The following is a 19,779-nucleotide window of genomic DNA, read 5'->3' as shown; positions in this document are numbered from 1 at the left end:
TAAATAAGTAATTGGATCCTCCCAACTGGGCAATATTTAAGAAATTTGATAGAAAGGTAAATTAATAACAAGAAGTCTATATTGGTAAACACCAGTCACTACTTGGTGAAGAAAATCATTGTAAGATATGATGATGACCAATCCCATACCTAAAACTGTATATGCTTTGCTTTCCTAAAGTATAGAGTACATCTTTTTCCTGCTCTCGATATTGTTCTTATGTGATTCTCAATACAGGATTACTTTTATTTATATTTACACAAACTTCAGGAAGCTACATCTGCACTTCTAGGTTCACCTGAAATTGTCCCTGTAGTTGCTTCTTCGATTTGAAGCAATAGAAATCCTTTGGTCCTGGAGCATATTCAAGTTTGGGGCCAACAAACGGGTGTACCGATCAAAATACAAAAGCTGCTTCAGGAGTAGTGCAAACTCTCGAGGAAATTTCAATCCATATGATTCACTAACCTGAATCTGAAATAAGAACATGCAAGCAACATAACATGAGCAGACAATTTCCCTCTTTAAGTGTTGTATTAAACGTTACTGTGTCACTAACCGTCTACATCCTGTTTTCTTACCTAGAGATAAATTTGATAATTTCAAGAACATTAATTTGTTGCAGATAATATATTGTTTATTGCATAATTTGTTGCAGGCATGTACACCTAAAGGCAGTCAACAGCTTACCACATCAAGAAAAAGTGCATTCATTTGTCTCTCATCAACAACCAGATTAGCAGAGACAGCAGTTGCATTTGTAGCCGGCTCCCTGGCTGTTGCTATGACTACTTCTGTATCCAAATCCTGTATTGAAGGGATTGTTAGATGCAATGGGACTGTTTTTGCTTCTTCTTTTTTTCTTTGAGGGACTATGTTATTGTCATCACTAAGCTGGTATCACATTCAATATTAGCTAGTGACTATGCCACTTCAGATCTATATTCTAAATCCAGCAATCTTCTAGCTATGGCACACCTCTTTCAGTTGGCATTCTTTCTAGCAAACATATTTAAGGGCAAAAAAGGGTATCAGGGTGTACCCTTCTGATAAACATGATCCTTAGCTCCCGTAACTAGTCCCAGGACAAGGACAATGATTAACAATATTATTTTGGAAAGCAAAACACAATTAGGGCAAAACCTAAATTTAATGCTTGCCTTTATTGATGAGAACATCTTTTCCAAGTCCCTTGCAAAGGCCTTAGAATCAACATTTGTGTCTGTAGCACCCATTTCAACCAACGCAGATGCCATTGATTCATATTCTTCAGTTGCGATTGATCCCAGAAAGACTTCCATGGCAGCCCATGTTTTTGGGGATATACGACCAACAATTCCTGTAAAGTTAAGTCAAATGCAAGAATGATTTCACATAACTGCAAGGTAAAAAATTAACAATCTTAAAAATATATCAATAACATTTTGAAGGGTTTGACAAATAGACAGAATTCTATAACTTTCCAAGAGAAGGTACTGCAACTAGGGACTATTAGGGAACAAACATTAGGCAAGCCGACTTGATATAGAAATCTAGTCCTTTTCTTCTGCCAAGAATATAAACATTAAGTGCTATGTGCAGAAATTTCATGTACAATGTAAAAAAAACTGAACCATTGAAAAAAAAAGGCTGATGACAATGGCATCTACAAATGAATGGGTACACTTGGTCCATGAAGATTACGCATACCAAAATCAAGAAACCCAATACGGCCATCACGCAACAACCACAAATTTCCTGCATGTACATCTGCATGGAAGCTTTCACAGCCAAGCAAACTGCCAAACCTGCAGAAATATTTAATACCAAGAGACAAGATCAAAACATTGACACATGATTAAACACAAAATTTCAAGCACATGAATTGTGGATAGAATATTTAAGTCTTACCACACATTAAGGGCAGTTATGAGACTGGTCTCTGGACTAGAAACAAATGAACTTATAGTGTCTAGGTCAGTAAGAGGAACTCCATATAGCCTCTCCATTGTTAAAACTCGTTTGGTGCTGCATTGATGATACACTTTTGGAGCTGTAGCCTGCCTTGTGAGTCCCATGGCTTCTAAATATCTTCTGAAGGACTCAATGTTTGCAGCCTCCTTGTAGAAATCAACTTCTTCAAGCATGGATTCCCGTATGTCTTTCACAATACCAACCTACTGAAAGGATGAACAGATTACAATGGAAACTTCTTATGAAATTAATTAGCACACTTGTATTTGTCATCCAAAATAAGAATTAAAGTCATTTTTTGCAAATGTCTAAATTTCTGTTCACAATACCAATGAAGCACGGCTTATATCGGGACTCAAGAACTCCAAAATGCGGGCAACAATGTACACAAAATTCAGATCTGCAACCAACATATCTTCTATTCCGGGTTTCAAGATCTTTATAACCACATCTTCTTGGGAGCCTCTTAGCCTTGCACCATGAACCTAGTCATACAATATCACAATTCTTATTACTAAGCTTAAAAAATGGATTGAGGAAAATGTGACAATAGAAAGGAAGAGAAAAAAACTTGTGCTATTGAGGCCGAAGCAAGTGGAGTTGGATCAACATATTCAAAAACGCTTTCTATTGGTTTCCCCAATTCCTGACGCAAGATTGCTTGAATCTCCACGAAGGGTACTGCAGGAGTTCTGTCAAAGCAGTTCTGAAATTCCTCTACATATTCTGATGGGAACAATGTTGGTGCAGATGCAACGAACTACCATATGCAAGTTATCATTAGTGATTGTGCACGTCGCATGAAGAAAGAGAGTAAAGGAAAGAAACAAGAAAAGATAATCGTTGAATAATTTACATTGGATATACGGAATAAACTTATGGAGTGGCCATAGTCATAATACTTTGCATAAAAAAGGTGTACATAATACCCATTTGGAACCCAAGACTTGTTTATTGGTAATCATGGATGCTATTTGCATGCCATCAAAAAACAAGACTTACCTGACCCAACTTAATATAGGTTGCCCCCATGCGCTCAAACAATCTCCTCAAATAAAGGGGGGATAGCAATCCAAGCTGCATTTGGGTTGGTAATCCAGCAGATGAGTTTGATGACTACAAACAGAAGGTAGGGTTACTTAGGAGCATAGTCTTCAGATAAAAAGATCAGTCATGTCAACTCAAATGGATATTAAATTAACCAATGCCTAGCTATTAACAGAGTACTCAACAAAGCTAAGTCTTAATCCTAATTTATTGGAATTGGCTATATAATTTCATTTTTGTCATTCAATAGGAAATAACTTAGACTGTATAAAGATAGTATCACAATAAAAATTGAAGTTCCTGTTACCTTTGAAATGTCAGCAAGCCACTCCCCACCTACCCCAATAAACGCTTGAATACCTTGGGCCATTCTAAGGGCGCCGCGTGGACCTGTACTTATTGATGTTTGGACAATGTCCTCGACCAGTTTAGGCAAGTCTTGGATACTATCTGATAAGAACAAGAACTTCTAGCTTCAGCTCAAAGTATTAAATCAATAGAGTGATCAGGAAAACAAAGAATTCAAACTTAAACAATGCAGAGTAGAATGTTCATGCCAAGGTCTAAACTGAATTCAGAAAAGCGCAATAGCAAGTCTGAGAAAAAACCCGTGAATCAAAATTTCCTTATTTTCCTGAGAATATTACTGTCTGCCAAGCAAAAGAATTTTACTTCTGGTCCAACAGTTTCTATAGCTAGGTTTCACATCTCTTACTTTAACGGAAAAGGCAACCGCTAATGGCTCAATTAAAAGAAGTGAAAAAAGGAGCATCATTTCTGGAGGTACCCATTAAACGAAACACCAAGAAATTGTTATAGAAGTACGAAAGAGTTTCAAAACTTGTTTCTTCATGATTTAACATATCAATATGAGCACAACATAACCATAGTAGAAGTTTGAAATCCTGTATAATCTACTATACATGTTCATGTGGGTGTGTTTGGTATTGAAAGACAAACAAAAAAACCAAATAAAGATTAAGATTGAGCTAAACCCAAGAACCCAAAATTTAAACACGAAATCGAAAAGTGAAATGGTAGAGAGAAATAAAGTACCTTGGAAGCGAGAGGAGAAAAGATCCTGAGCTTGTGAGTAGCGGGCCAAGAGAGTGAAGCCCTTTGAATTGGAGAGGCAATTGAGCTGCTTCCATGGTCTTAACGAACCCCAACTACCAGTAATTGATGATGAGGATGATGAGCTCAGAATCATTTGACGGCGATGATGGTGATGTAATGATGGTAAGCGACCGCCTCTCACAGCTGAGACCATGGCCACAGCCATCTCTTCACTCGCAAAACGAAAGAAAAAATATCAAAATCTTTGAAAATGAATTCAGGGCTGGGAATTTGGAAACTTTGGTTGCTCTTCCTTCTTTAAATCAATTTTATTGTCACCTTCAACGACTGCGTTGCGACAATTGCTCCTACTGTCAGTTTGTGAATGTCTGCTAATTGCTCTCACTCTCGAATCTCTCTCTCTGTATAATCTCCGAAAAAGAAAGAAAATATACATGTTTTGTAATTTTGTGCAACGTTACACAAGTAGTAAGTGAAAGGGAAGATGCCACGTGGCTAGGCAGTTCACTACTGGCGCAATTCTTATGAAGACTTGTTTGTTGTCCTCTTTCCCTCCTCCCTGAGGAGAATCATTTGTGCAGAATCCCGGCCAATCACGCTATACCATCATGGTATTACCTGCTTGACAACTTTTTCACTTGGATTGCCCCTTTTCATGTAAGTTTTTCTGCTGCTGAAAGATTTCTTTGCAAAACTTCAATTTCTATTTTTGGTCAAACCACCAACTTCAACTTTTAAACATCTTCTGCATAAAATGTCCGGCCAAAGAAGAGAATAGGCTCTGTGCAATCTTTGAATTTACGATATAAAAATAAAAAAAACTGCACTTCTAGACTTTGAATGACAAATCTTTCCATGTAGAAGGCTCTGCATAAACGTTTAAACATTACAAATCAATGGATTGGTTAATGTTCCTGCGCTAGTAATAGCGTGTTTGTATTTCAGTACATGATTACATATAGAGTCAATCCAACAAAAATTCCGGACACTAGTTTGACATTGTTATCCTTACTTCATTTCATCTTCTTCAGCATACATCTTCTGCAGAACTATCCAAGAACCAGTTGCTGAACCTAAGTCTGATTCTGAATTATGAATCTGTATCTGAATCAGAATTTGATTCTGTGTCCGATTTCCAATCAACTGGTTTCATCCTGTTCGTGTTGGCTTCTAGTGGAGGAAGTCCATCATCATCACTTGAGTCAAGCTCATTCTCTTCTTGTTGGGAGGTGTCTCCCTGCAGACTTGCATGACATCCATCTGAAACTGTGGATTTGAAGATTTCTGGCCTGCATAAAAAGACCAGCAAAAAACAAAAGACAAACATGGAGAATCAAAAGAAGATGAGGTGGAGGAGATGCATGCAAGTGCTCGTTTCTTAGCAAACACTTAACACATTAGAGAAAATGTACCACAAGGCTGCAGGATTTTACACTACACTTCCATGAGCTACCTTTTTCCATCCTTCAGTAGGATTATGTGCTAGGCATGGATACTACGGTGGTGGCTTGTTGGATGGCTATTACAAAAAACAATTTTGACAGTTTCAACTTTATTAAGTTGTAACATAATGCTGCAACAGCAGACGTTCACACATATGAAGGAAGCCAGAGTGAAAATTGAGGGAGTTTTCAAAGTCTGGTAACCAAAACACAAAGGAACATCACATGCTTATGCAAGCGGTGTTTCAGAGAGCGGCAGCATATAGTGAGATAGTGGCACATCATTTTAAGATGGGAAGAGAATACACACCACTCTGGTGATTTCTTAAGCACACGAACTTGCTCGTAAAATAGAACCTGCGAAACAATGCATCCCACCTTGCTGCCAGATTCAAGAACCTTCTCCTTTCCACTTGCATCAACAACAACAAAACTCCCTGCATACAAAATGAACGCAAAAACAATGTCTTTACTTTTGGGTACATTTACTAGAATTTCTTGAAATTGGTTGAGTTTACAGGGAACAGAGTCAACAACAGACCTCGTTTTATCCACATGCTCTTTTGAAATTTAGCTGGAAACAGTGCCAAAGATTTTTCTCCTTGTCCATCCATGATCTTCAATGAGTAGAGCAGAATCAAAGGTAAGCAATAAGCACATTGTGCAGTACAAATTTAAATAATTTTCTTTACTACCACAACTTCAATCTAAGAATTATCCCAACCCAACCACATCCCTTTATGATTTTGAATGAAGTCCGAGGGCATAGGTGAACGAGCCAAGCCAACCCAATAAGCTTATAGCCACCCACTAGTGCTTTTTCATTAACCCTGGTAGTTTACTACGAAGCAGAAGCTGGATTTCAAACAAATATAGCTTGGAGGGTTAAAGACTGGAACTTTACTACAACCAAGTCATTTATTGAAGAATATATTGAATTTGAACAGGGTTTTAGAAGGGTTTTTCTCTACTGGAAATAAAAATAAATAAATAAATAAATAAATAGGTTTAGCTGATTGAGTTGAGTGAACAGAAGAGCACCTCAATGAGATTGGAACCACGGAGAGAAAGCACTTGCATTATAGAGTGACCATCTTTGAGGGTCAAGCTGTCTTCCTCCACTGCCCTCTTCAGATTCTTCCTTCCCCCTTTCATCGAGATTGAAATTATTTTTGGGAATGTTTCTCAAACGCCGTCGTTCCAATCAAAAAACCTATATTTGGCGAGTTAAAGCCTCCAAGGCTGAAGAAAATAAGAAGAAAATTTAGATTGGAAGAGAGGAAAGGAGGCTTAGGGGGGTTGCCGCCGCTGAGGTGGTTGTGGTGGAGAGGTTGCAGAGAAGAAGATGAACAACAAGGAAACCTGCTTTTAATCAAACAATTAAGTGAGGGGACAGGTGTCAGAAGGATAAGGAGGGGACAGGGAGGACACATTTAAAATGGGCACAGGAGAATTTAACTCATATTTACCGCGCTAGAATAACTGAATTTGACAACTGGCTGTAACTCAAGGTAAAATAACGGGCCAATAAAAATGCTAGAAACTGAAGAAATTTACGGAAGACGTCGTTGACCTGCGACTGTGACGTTAGCCAAGCTCTTGTCACAACAAGCACAGGAAAAGTCTAAAACAAATTTGCGCCTTGGCGACTCGCGACTCGCAACTCGCAACTCGCGCGTGAGTTCAGACCCGGGAGGAGAGAGACCGTGCCCGGCCCGGCTCTTGATTTCAAGCAGTTCACACAAACAGCGCAATTTTAAGGTTCAAATCCTTAAAATCTCTTTATTTGTTTCGATTATTTTCCACGGTTCATTTGAATTCGTACGTTGTTGCCTTTTGTTTTTCTACTTTTACTTAATTGTATACTTATTATATCATAGTCCCTCACATTGCTTTGCTCCAGTCCAGTGCACATCTTCTGATTATCAAGTTTTAAATTTCATTCTCTTGTATGACAATTCTGTGACTTTCCCAGTTACCATGTAAGTGCTTCTTATTATTCCCACGAAAGAGCCCTTCTTTTTTGTTTGTGAAGTTATGTTTCTTCTTTTCTTTCAGTTTCTTTCTGGGAAACCATTTGAGCCAAAATTATGATTACAACTGAATGCTAAGGAAAGCAAATATCTTGTTAGTTTTTTATTTTTTGGTGTTTAGAGTTAAAAATTATAATTGTGAATGTAAATCTGTGCGTGCTTCTATTACCATCTTAAACCTGAAGCTGCTCATTAATTTGCATTTTTGGAGTACATGACTATAGTGGGTGCCTTTGAATCCACAGTGTATCAATTGGGTTTTTTTGGTTAGAGTGATGGGTAGAAGGAAGCAAAGCCGGCCGAACCGATCCGGTGGGGTAATATTAAAGAGTCTCAGTACTGCTGATCAGGCAGAAGTTGCTGAAGATAAGCTTTCAACCGAGGAATCACGAAAGAATGAGCTGGATAAAGTTGAGAAACCATATTTTGTGGAAGTTGTTCGGTCTTGTTGGGTTTCGGATGAGCACCTTGATATTGCTGAAATTGTTTTAACAGATTTGAATTGGGGAGAAGAGTTTTCTGGTGATGGATTTGGTGAGGATTTTAATCAGGATAGTTACTCCTTAAGGTTTCGAGTGTGCAACATAAATGAGCATATCAGTCGTATAAAGTGTGGTGGTCATTGGCCTGTGTTATCCTCTGCTGATATATCTTTGGAATTCATTAAAAAATGTCCAACGGAGAATATGGAAAGGTTATCTGTGATTTTATCAGGGAGTTTTGATGGACCGGATGAAGGTATCTCTGGGCTTGTTCACTTGGCAAGTTTGAAGTTTATGACACTGAGGCCAGCTCGGTGGGTTGGGTTTGCGGATGATATGTCAACCATCAGGGTTAGGGTGGAGATACTTAAGAGTGCATTTGATGCTTGTGAGTCACTGCTGGACACTAATACTAGGCAACTCTGGAAAAAAAGTATGTTGAATGTCATGGCTTGGCTTCATCCAGAAGTAATGACTTCAGAGGCTAGGTACGGAGTCAGTAAATCAACAGAAATGGAAGCTGATTTGCATACTCAGACTGGAGAGGCTAATTCAGGACCTGGTAAACGTGCAAGGTTTGATGTTGCTGGGTTCTATGAAGCCATTAAACCATCAAAGTGAGTATCACCACTCTTCAATGTCATAGTCTATTTCCAACTTTAAAGTTTTATGTCTATTTATCTTTGAGTTTAATCTCCATTGCATCTTGTGTACAGAGCAGATGCAATGCTTCAAGATGACATGCCGGATTTGCTTCCTGAATTGAAGCCATATCAGCGCCGTGCAGCTTACTGGATGGTACGGAGAGAGAAAGGAGATGCAGAAAGTCTGGCCGAAGAAGAGAAAAGTCAGTTCATATCACCTTTATGTTTGCCCTTGGAATTTCTTGATACAAGTTCAAAAATTTTCTATAACCCATTCAGGTACTGACTTTCTCACACATGTTGGTTTACCTTTGAAGCGAGTTCTTTCATTCTGGCATACTCTCTCTCTCTCTCTCTCTCTCTCTCTCTCTCTCTCTCTCTCTCTCCCCTCTCCCCTATCTAAAGCTTACTGCAAATTTGAAAATGTATTTCAGTGGAAGTGTTTCGTTGCATCCACAGAATTCGTCAGCTTACGTCTTTGGTGGTATTCTTGCAGGTAATCCCACTGCTCTACATTCTCTTGCATGTATCCATATGTTTTCTTGGAGACAGTCTGAAATTTGTTAGATTTTTCAGATATTGAATTTCAGTGTGGTCTGAAACCTGATCTTTATGTACCATTAGCTTTATTACTGTTAAATATTAAAATTAATTCTAATAACATGATGATCTGTGGTACTTACTGGTAGCATATAAATGTTTGAGTAATGCCTTATCAAACAATCAGAATCTGTCACTTTTACAGTCCAATCAATTTATCAAGGGAGCCAGTTTCACGCAAGTGCCTAGGTTTCTGAAATAGTATAATCATATAGCCCTGCCTGAACAAACACCTAGGCATGAAACATATACCACAAATTAACGGAAGTTTTCCATCTACCAGTTCCTAAAATTTCTTTCACTACATATTTAGGGAAGTTCTCTATCAACTAGTACCTTTGATTTTTCAAAAAATTTGTGGGTGTGGTTCATTGAGGGAATGATAGTAATGGAAGAAATATGCTTACTAATGTTTTATCTTTTTTCAGCATTATATTTCTCATTCTGAAGGAAAGACTGGTCTTGCACTAATTGCTTTGTCTGAAATTTGTCTTTTATGACTATCACAGATGAGATGGGCATGGGGAAAACTGTTGAGCTTCTTGCTTGCATATTTGCTCATCGGAAGTCAGCAGATGAAGACAACATGATTGCTGATTCTGAATCTCAAGCAACCGAGGATCTGAAAGTCAATCTTAAAAGATTAAAAAGGGAGCGAGTTGAATGTATATGTGGAGCTGTGAGTGAAAATAGGTCATACAAAGGACTGTGGGTACAGTGTGACGTATGTGATGCGTGGCAACATGCAGACTGTGTGGGTTATTCAGAGGCCTCTAATGGAAAAGAATGTGGAAAGAGTTCAGTGTTTAATAAGTACATAAGAAAGAAGAATACAGCTACAATAGTTGTGAGAGATGGGAAATATATTTGCCAGCTATGCTCAGAGCTGATAAATGCTACTAACTCTCCAATTGCTACTGGTGCCACTATTATAATTTGTCCGGCTCCTATATTGCCCCAGTGGCATGCTGAAATTATGCGGTATATTTTATTTTTTAACTATCTTGCATTTGCAAATCTCAGTACTCTTAAAGATTGGATTAAAGTCTACTTTTATGTAAAGTTGGTTTCACTAAACTGTAATTTATCCCAAAAGAATAAGGCTGTTAAACTGTATAAAAACTTGGTAAGTTCCTTCAATTTCTTTGGATTCATTAAGCTATAACACTGATTGCATTCATTAAGGGATGTACTGGCATGTGGGCTAACCTAAGCATGTGGTAAGATATCTTTGGACTCCAGTAGCTTTAGCAAGATAATTATCATCTTTGTACCAGATTTAAGTAGAAAAGATTAGCAAATTATTAGCCTTATCTAGGGATTCATTGTCATCTGCCAAAGATCACGACGTTTACTATTTAATTTTGTCTTCTTGAACTTTTAGTACTTTATTGGCTGCTACAGTCACATATAGTTAGTTTTAACTGCTTGTAAGACACTTACATGCAGTCGATATTCATGTGTATGCATGTAGGTGGTACCTACTGGCATTCATCTGCGCTTATTTTACATGTTCTGTATACGGATGAATTGCTCATAGTTCTATTGAGTGAAGGTTTCAAAACTACTTAGACAATTCATTTTTGGTAAATCAATTCAATTTTGATTGTATTTATTGCTTATGATCATCTTGAGATGTTGTTTCTGAATTATTTATCTCCAAATGATGGATGTGATACCTACTGACTTCTTTAATTGTACCAGTCATACTCGTTCAGGTTCCTTAAAAACTTGTATCTATGAAGGTGTGAGGGGGACTTCTTTTTCAAACACATCTGTAATTAATATTAACGAACTCATCAGTGCTGACATTGTATTAACAACATATGATGTGCTTAAAGAGGACCTGTCACACGACTCTGATAGGCATGAAGGTGATCGACGCCTCATGAGATTCCAAAAGAGGTTCCTTCAAAACTTGTGACGTTCTTTTTTTTTCTTTTTTCTTTGCTGAAAATTGCCTACACAATTTGAACTGATTCTTCATTGAATTGGATAATATTTTGCCTGTTTACCTATAAGGGTGTTGCATAACATAGATCTTGCCCCTTATGTTAGGATGAGTTGTTTGGAATGCTTTATAATCAGTTTAGAAATAATTTCTTGAGTTTTCAGACACATCTTCTATTAATTGCTGCTCCTTCGTCATGATTTCTTTAAGCAAATGTACATGAATGCCATCATGGTATTGTAAAAGAGCTATGTTCAAGCTGTTAAGAATTTGCTTTGTTTTCTTGGTTTCTTTCTCCTTTTTATTAGGTTTTACATCCTTCAATTCTTTGCCTTAGAACATCGGGTTGATTTAGATGAGAATTCTCTTGGACCTGAATTTTCAAGATGATGACCAGCCATTTTGTTTTAGATACCCTGTTGTTCCAACTATTCTGACCAGAATATTCTGGTGGAGAATTTGTTTGGATGAGGCTCAAATGGTGGAGAGTAATGCTGGTGCTGCCACAGAAATGGCTATGCGGTTGTATGCTAAGCACCGTTGGTGCATTACAGGGACTCCTATACAACGCAAGCTTGATGACTTATATGGACTTCTACGATTTCTTAAAGCATGCCCTTTCAATGCTTCTAGGTGGTGGGTTGAAGTTATACGAGATCCATATGAGGTATGAATTTGGTGCATCCTTTGATGTTTCAACTCCAAATTCTTTCTAAAACTGGAGGCCGCTTTCCCATGGCAAAAGTTTAAAGATGCCAGAAAACTGGAACCATTAAGATAAAATCTATACCTTGAGTGTATTTTAGCAAAATTGACACTTCGATCCAAAAAAAATGCGCCCATTTATCACGAGTACATCCTTATATAACCTTTTCCACATTTAGGGTTAGTGTTTTCTCATGATTTTTCCAAAGATATCCTTCTGGCTTTCTCCTGTTAATTTTTGTGAGTCCTCATTGAGTTCGAAATTTGTGTATCAGACAACTTTCTTAATTATTTTTCTTACCTTTTCAGAGGAGAGATGCAGGGGCTATGGAATTTACACATAAATTCTTCAAGAAAATCATGTGGCGATCTTCGAAAGCGCATGTAGCAGATGAGTTGCAGCTTCCTCCTCAGGAGGAGTGCCTTTCTTGGCTCACTTTATCCCCAACAGAAGAGCACTTTTACCAAAGGCAACATGAAACTTGTGTGACTTATGCCCGAGAAGTCATTGAAAGTTTGAAAGATGATATTCTGAAAAGAAAAGTCAGAGGTTGTTAATGGTTGTTTTACAACTTCATTTAAGAGTCATTCTATAAGTGTAATAAAAATTCAGAAGTGGGGACGCAATTTTTAGGTCTGACAATTTTTCATGCTTGCTGTTCCCAGGCTGTTTCAGCATCTAATGATTCATCAGATCCTTTCCTCACGCATGCAGAGGCGGGAAAGCTGCTGAACACACTCTTGAAGCTTCGCCAGGCCTGCTGCCACCCTCAAGTAGGGAGCTCTGGGCTTCGCTCTCTACAACAGTACCCCATGACTATGGAGGAAATATTAATGGTGCGTATCTGTTACATTTTTAAAACTTTTTGTGAGTGGTTCTTTTTGTTTTAAGGGATCTTGTTCTGTAGGTTCTTGTAGGTAAAACAAAGATGGAAGGAGAAGAAGCGCTCAGGGGATTAGTTGTTGCTCTCAATGGGCTTGCTGGGGTAGCTGTAATTGAGCAAAATTTCACTCAAGCTCTATCACTGTACAAGGAAGCATTGGCTTTAGCTGAAGAGCACTCTGAGGATTTCCGCCTGGACCCGTTGTTGAATATTCACATTTATCATAATCTTGCTGAAATACTTCCATTGGCAACAAACTGTTGCCCCTCAAAGGAACAGTTTCCAGGTAGCTCTACGGAAATGGCCTCCAAGATACATGGCATTGAAAAGTGTGATCAACATGTAGTGAAGAGGCGAAAACTGAGTGCGAAAGACAACTTTGCCATTGGTTCTGGTAACTTACTTGAAGGCACATCTGAATTATCAGATAATGAACAAAAGTACTTGTCTGCGTTCAGTGATGTATCTTTGAGAACAGCCTGTGACAATATTAAACAGAAGTACTTGTCTGCGTTCAGCTCAAAGCTATCCACAGCTCAACAAGAGTTTAAGAAGTCTTACACACAGGTATATTTCCTCCCTGCTTTTGTGTAGCCCTTTAGGATCCTGTATATATAAATTCTAGAAAAGAACACACTGCATCTTACAATCTAGGACATGCTATGCTAAATAATCAATGTTAGTCTTGGTTTCCCATCTTTTTTTTTTAGGGGTTTGAGCAGATTTAAGCAGGCTAAATAATTTTTGAATCCTTTTCCCTGTATATTTTATTTTTCTATCATTGCTATATTTTCTTTGTATGTTTTAACATTTAGATAAACTCTTTTTGAAGGTTTGTAATGCAATTAGTGAAAGAAAAGATCTAAGTGCAGTTTGGTGGTTGGAAGCCCTTCTTCATTCTGAAAAGAGCAAAGGCTTCTCTAGTGAGTTGACCAGAAAGATTGAAGAGGCCCTCATAGGAACTCTAAACAATTCGAAGTCATCGAGGATTGCGTCCCGGTCAGTAATCATATGGGTTCCCCATATCACTTCTTCTGCATGGCATAAATTTTACCTTTTGCATTTTTCATTTCTTTAGTAGTACCTTGTAGTTGCTGATTAAGATATATTTTGCATCTCAAGAAAACTACGAACAACTACTCATGTTGCCTTATTCTAAATTAGTTCTGATGAACTCCTGCATATACTTTGAGGGAAAGACTATAAAGTCATATGGACATAACAATCTCACATTTGTTATAAGTTCATGTAGATAATCACATATTATGGTAGTTTAGTCGTTATATGACTCAAATATCCACTGAAATTTCATATCCCGTGATGATAGTGTTGGATTGTATATCTATGTAGTGCACAGTCACCTTGTTATCATCATTTCTTAAGTGATCCAGGTCTGACCATCGACTGAATGATAACAAAACAGAGAATATTACAATGATTGGTTTCATAGAAACACTGTGCGACCACCATCTAATATATTAGTGTAAAGTGAGAATCGCATAATTTTTCTGAATGTATTGAAGAAATTTATGTTTTCCTGATCCAAATGTGGGTTGCCAAATTTTTTATTAAAGCCATAACTTACTGGAGGCAGAAGTTCTTCTGTATTAGAAGTGCTTAAGGTTTGAATATGATGTTGGAATTTTGATTGCAATGTTTAAGGCTGTCAATGGCTAGCCAATTTTTGACGCTACAGTGATGCATCATGTATGCATCCTTTTTACTCTAATACATAACTATATTCAGCACTAGCTAAACATTAGAATTCCTTTGAACTCTTAATTAGTAAGGTGCATATTGTCATTTATTCAGGAGCTCATCTAATTGGCATTTCTTGTTGAAGAAAGATTATGACCTTCTAGTAAACATAATCTATGTTGTCTATGTTGTGTGGATGCTGGTTAACTTTTTGTCCCTTTCATATAGTTTCCAAAGTATAAGTGGTCTGAAGTATCATATACAGACTGGTTTGGACCAATTAGAAGCATCTAGGAAGCTGTTACTTGATCGACTCTTAGAAATTGATCAGACGATGGAAAAGCCAAAGGAGGAGGATATTCAAAGCGTGAGATACTGTCGAAATTGCAAGGCTTATGATGATGGTCCCCTGTGTGTGCTCTGTGAAGTAGATGAGTTGTTTCAGGTTTGTTACTTGTCTTTTCATGTCCTTGTTGATTTCTAGTATGATTTAAATATGTTGGACAGTATTTACGATTTCTGATTTCTTTACCAGGGTTATGAAGCAAGGCTCTTTCGTAGTGAAAAAATATGCGGGGGGATGGCTACATCAGCTGAAGAGGCTGTGGATTTGCAGAAGAAGAACTCTGCACTTAATCGTTTTTATCAGAATCTGTCGCAGCCAAATAAAGATTTAACGTCACCCTGTTATAAAGAATCGAAGAAGAGAGAGAGAGATGTTGGAAAAGTTGTGGTCAGTTATTTTATCTCGCTCTACTACTTTTGTTCATTCTTAAAGGGTGCTAAAATGCATCCGTTTTTTGTTTATAGTTGAAATGATACTGGTTGGACTGAAATTTCTTCCTTTGGTTTTACTTCAGTCTCTATTTTGACTAGCTCAAAAAGTATTATTTGTGGGCTTTGCTCATAATACAGTGCAACTCTTAAATTCCCTTATCATCTAAAAACTTTTGAAGGCATATTTGTTCCCTACCTCTGCTTCTGCTTGTGATCTATAAAATAATGTCCTAATTTAATTTTTCACATAATGAAGATGCCTAGTTAACTTGAATTTGTCATATCCAATACATGTAAGATTAACTTAAGTTATGGACATTATTTTTTAATCACTGTCCAGGACCACTGACAATTGTGTTTTATACTATTTGCTCCAAAGTGCAAAAAAACCTTCAGTATCTTTGTTTTGGTTTGATCAATATACTTTGGGAATATGCTTGTTTTTTCTTAAGCATCAGATGATATGTATATACTTTGTTTTGGTTTGATAGGTTTCAAAATCTCCATCTGAATTAGAGGTCGTTCTTGGAGTTATAAAAAGCCATTGCAAGGCCCAAATAGGGAGGGAAGGTATATCCGAAGCCACCAAACACCTACAGATTCTTGAGGTATGTCCTGATTTATAGTATTCTTTCAGCTCACAACTATTTAACTGCCAGTTCACAACTATTTGACTGCAAGTCTGTAACTAAGCACTCCTGTAGTTGATAGAAGGAAGAGAACCTACTCATACTAGATTATATTTTCTTCTTCGGAATGCTAATTATCCCTTTAGATCTTTCTAAGAGCCTTCAGCTAATAGTATTGCAAGCAAGCTTTGATAAAACTGATCTTTTTTATTTATTACCTGGTTAAGGGCATGCGCAAGGAGTATGGCCATGCGAGATCGTTGGCAATAGCCCAAGCCCAAATTCTACAAGCTTATGATGAAATTAATATGGCAACCTCAAGATTGCGCCTGGCAGAAAATGAGAATGATAAATCTCTTGATGCTTTAAGTGAACATGACTTACCTTCAGCTAACGTCCTATACACTAGCGACAAGTTCACATCCTTGCAGCAGTTGTCTTGCATAAAAGGGAAACTTCGCTATTTAAAGGTACAAACACAAATCCATTTTTAACCATTCATGAATTACCTCTGTAGGTACTAACTCTATTTTATTGTTCCTAGGGTCTGGTACAAGCTAAACAGAAGACGCCATTGGAAAGTCCAAATCATTCCTCAGTAGCTGAAGAGGCAGCCACCATGTCAACTTCTACCGAACAGAAAAATGAATGCATACTTACTGGTGATAAAGAAGCATGCCCAGTTTGTCAAGAAACATTAACCATTCGAAAGATGGTTTTTCCATGTGGGCATGTTACATGCTGTAAATGTGAGTGTTCACCATACCCTCTCCACAATATGATTTTTGTTTCTACTTTGATCAATCATCTCCACAATACGATCATGCCTCAATAAATAGGACAATATACCTGGATCACTTCAAAAAGACTCTTCACATGCAAATATGAAGTATGGCCTAAAAAGGCCAAGAATGCAAGTCTGTATATCTGAAAATGTCACACCAATGTCTGGTTGAACAAAAATTTCATTCAGTAGAGTGAATGTATTTTTCCCTGAACCCTTATGTGATTCATAAGTGCCAATCATCATGTATCTATGTCTACATCCTGCTAATTGCGTTTTGTCCTTTTATTATTATTTATTGGAGTCTCTTGACTATTATGCTTTATGTTCTCTAAAACAATTTTAAAAATCATCAAAATTCAAGTTCACATCTTCTCCTGCTAGGTTTATTTGCAATTACGGAGTGGAGATTACTTAATGATAAGAAGGTTCAAGATAAGTGGGTAAAATGCCCAACGTGTCGACAACATACTGATGTTGGAAATATTGCTTATGCTGATGATGGACAAAGTGAATCTTCTCGTTCTTCTATGCTTCATGCAACCCAAAGTCGTGAAAAGGGTGAAGCATCTATTACAGTTAAAGGTTCATATGGTACCAAGGTACTCCTCCTACTACAGCACTGCCTTGTATAGCATAAATAATTTTCATGGCATGAAATTTGAGGCAATTTTATTATTCATGTGCTTCGTCAATTCGTCAACGATGAAAACCAATGAAAGCTGCCTGTGTAATTCTATAATGGATATTTCAGTTTCAACCTCTTTTCATTCAAGCACCATGATTTACTGATTGTATTGCATGGGGATTCAAGTTTCAATCGCTAGAGTGGTTACCAGTTACCAGTTACCAGTTACCGCATCATGTGATCATGTGCAGCAGACTTTAAATTAATACTTTAATAGTTCATCCTGCTCATTTGAATTTGGAATTTGATGCTATTAATGTGTCCTTAATTTTTCAGTCTAGCATAGTTGCCTGACCCGAAAACATATATATATATATATATATGTCTAGCATTTTCTTCCCTGGAGAAAAGAATTTCCCTTGCCATTTTATTACTATAATTTGGGTCAGCACGTTTGGATTAATGTTCATTTGTGGGGACATTGCGAAGATTGAAGCAGTCACGAGAAGAATCCTCTGGATAAAGACTACAGATCCAGAGGCTAAAGTCCTTGTTTTCTCAAGCTGGCATGATGTCCTTAATGTATTGGAGCATGCCTTCACTGCTAATGGCATTACCCATATTCGGATGAAAGGAGGAAGGTAAGAGGATCTGTCAAACAGCTTGTTGGGGACTTGAATCATGAATGAACTTGGACTTTCTTGTCTTCATTTTTCTTGATAATCTGGCTCTGTAAGTGCAGGAAATCACAAGTTTCCATTAGCGAATTCAAAGGAGAAAAGAGAAGCACGAAAGGAAATCACAAGATGCATGGCCAGGAACCAGACGTAAGACCTGTTCAAGTATTACTGCTCTTAATTCAACATGGAGCTAACGGCCTCAATCTTCTAGAGGCGAAGCATGTTATTCTTGTTGAGCCACTTCTCAATCCAGCAGTAGAAGCACAAGCAATCAGCCGGGTACACCGAATCGGACAGAAAAATAGGACCATAGCTCATCGTTTCATAGTATGTGTCTCTCTTTCTGATTCTTTAAATAAGGGAACTTTGCGTGCAACAATACACGTATGTAATCTCTCATGTTATTTTTGTGGTGTTAGGTTAAAGGCACGGTTGAAGAGAGTATATATAAACTCAATCAGAGCAAGAACACCACTGCCTTCATTAACGGGAACACAAAGAATCAAGATGAACCTTTTTTGACATTAAAAGACATTGAATCCTTATTTGCAACAGCACCACCCGCTGTACCAGAAGCTGATGAAAAGCCAACTGAGGGTTCCGATGAAAAGGAAACTGAGAGTCTAAGGCATTTGCCTCCTTCTGTGGCTGCTGCTATAGCAGCTGAAAAGAGACAGAAGGAGCAGCATGCGTGTTCTTCATGAGGGCTCTCACCAATTTATTCCATTCATCAAAAGCAGGAAGAGAAAAAAGGCATTTTGTTAGGCGTTCTAACCATCTCTCTGTTTGACATTAAAAGACATTGAATCCTTATCCCGCTGTACCAGAAGCTGATGAAAAGCCAACTGAGGGTTCCGATGAAAAGGAAACTGAGAGTCTAAGGCATTTGCCTCCTTCTGTGGCTGCTGCTATAGCAGCTGAAAAGAGACAGAAGGAGCAGCATGCATGTTCTTCATGAGGGCTCTCACCAATTTATTCCATTCATCAAAAGCAGGAAGAGAAAAAAGGCATTTTGTTAGGCGTTCTAACCATCTTTCTGTTTAGAATTTTATATTCAAAACTATTATGCTCATGTATATATGGGATTTTTTCATTAATGTTGCTGTAAATTTGTTAGATGTGTGATGTTAATCTTAGTGTAAATTTGTTAGATCTCTCTCTCTCTCTCTCTCTCTCTCTCTCTCTCTCTCTATATATATATATGTGTGTGTGTGTGTGTGTTGTGTAAAAAGCACCTCTGTTTCGTGGGTTTCAGGTTATTCAGCTAAAGTAGAATCCTTTTCGGTTACAAATTGATTTGTCAACTCGAGACCCAAAAAGTATTATTGGGTTTATCCACATCATCTTCATATTCTTCAAGGAACTGTGACACATTTGAAAATACAAAACTTTGAATTGTCTGTACTTTGAATGTTTCGTTCCTCTTCACAAGTTGAACAAGATTTGCAATCAAACCTACCTATTCTGTATGAGTGTGAAGCACTCGAACGTAACGCATTTGAATTTGGGGATGGGAGAACAAATGGCGGCCACAAAGCCGTGGCCTTCTTTGACAAGCAAAAGGACTCAGAACGTCTGACGTGGGCCATGACCCTTTGAAAAGCGTGCCTCTTGTTTAAAAGAAAGCACCACCGAACTCTCTGTAAGCATCATCTCTAATTCCAAACGATCCTATGTCCACCATGTCACACGTGCCTCCCCCTACTTGTCACGTGTCCGCTACGGACACGTGGAGCAACATAAACTACATCAACCTCTCCCCACT

The 19,779-nt window shown here is 37.8% G+C and overlaps 3 protein-coding genes across 5 annotated transcripts; 1 reads left to right on the top strand and 2 right to left on the bottom strand.

Annotated features, from left to right (window-relative positions):
• Positions 1–26: 26 nt before the first annotated feature.
• On the bottom strand, positions 27–4,759 carry LOC103333147 (Protein kinase superfamily protein). The gene is made up of 11 exons (XM_008235941.3): positions 4,396–4,759; positions 4,057–4,284; positions 3,308–3,450; positions 2,956–3,069; positions 2,525–2,713; positions 2,283–2,438; positions 1,891–2,156; positions 1,690–1,787; positions 1,161–1,339; positions 691–807; positions 27–474 (listed from the first exon to the last, which is right to left on the bottom strand). The coding sequence occupies exons 1-11, from the start codon at positions 4,511–4,513 to the stop codon at positions 295–297; spliced, it is 1,788 nt and encodes a 595-aa protein (XP_008234163.3). The 5' UTR covers positions 4,514–4,759; the 3' UTR covers positions 27–294.
• Positions 4,760–4,904: 145 nt separating this feature from the next.
• Positions 4,905–6,871, bottom strand: LOC103333148 (Nucleic acid-binding, OB-fold-like protein). Of its 3 annotated transcripts, none has more exons than XR_016126625.1 (5): positions 6,561–6,871; positions 6,061–6,136; positions 5,724–5,956; positions 5,490–5,596; positions 5,319–5,366 (listed from the first exon to the last, which is right to left on the bottom strand). XR_016126625.1 is itself a non-coding variant. In XM_089051538.1 (5 exons), the coding sequence occupies exons 1-4, from the start codon at positions 6,672–6,674 to the stop codon at positions 5,573–5,575; spliced, it is 447 nt and encodes a 148-aa protein (XP_088907664.1). In that variant the 5' UTR covers positions 6,675–6,871; the 3' UTR covers positions 5,319–5,366; positions 5,531–5,572. The 3 variants fall into 3 exon arrangements, 2 of the variants coding, with proteins under 2 accessions (XP_008234164.1, XP_088907664.1); XM_089051538.1 differs by having other exon boundaries at positions 5,531–5,596; XM_008235942.3 differs by lacking the exon at positions 5,490–5,596 and having other exon boundaries at positions 4,905–5,366; positions 5,830–5,956; positions 6,561–6,865.
• Positions 6,872–7,123: 252 nt separating this feature from the next.
• On the top strand, positions 7,124–19,164 carry LOC103333149 (RING-finger, DEAD-like helicase, PHD and SNF2 domain-containing protein). The gene is made up of 20 exons (XM_089051539.1): positions 7,124–7,280; positions 7,798–8,651; positions 8,751–8,957; positions 9,113–9,174; positions 9,788–10,259; positions 10,983–11,183; positions 11,641–11,896; positions 12,244–12,488; positions 12,606–12,771; positions 12,843–13,385; positions 13,651–13,817; positions 14,745–14,961; positions 15,052–15,249; positions 15,785–15,901; positions 16,150–16,392; positions 16,467–16,671; positions 17,091–17,308; positions 17,824–17,975; positions 18,077–18,341; positions 18,434–19,164. The coding sequence occupies exons 2-20, from the start codon at positions 7,828–7,830 to the stop codon at positions 18,716–18,718; spliced, it is 5,043 nt and encodes a 1,680-aa protein (XP_088907665.1). The 5' UTR covers positions 7,124–7,280; positions 7,798–7,827; the 3' UTR covers positions 18,719–19,164.
• Positions 19,165–19,779: the final 615 nt, after the last annotated feature.

This window comes from Prunus mume, linkage group LG5, assembly GCF_029339155.1.
Source record: "Prunus mume cultivar Tortuosa linkage group LG5, ASM2933915v1, whole genome shotgun sequence".
Classification (NCBI taxonomy): domain Eukaryota; kingdom Viridiplantae; phylum Streptophyta; class Magnoliopsida; order Rosales; family Rosaceae; genus Prunus; species Prunus mume.
Note: the sequence above shows the minus strand (reverse complement) of the source record. Positions and strands in the feature narration are given on the sequence as shown.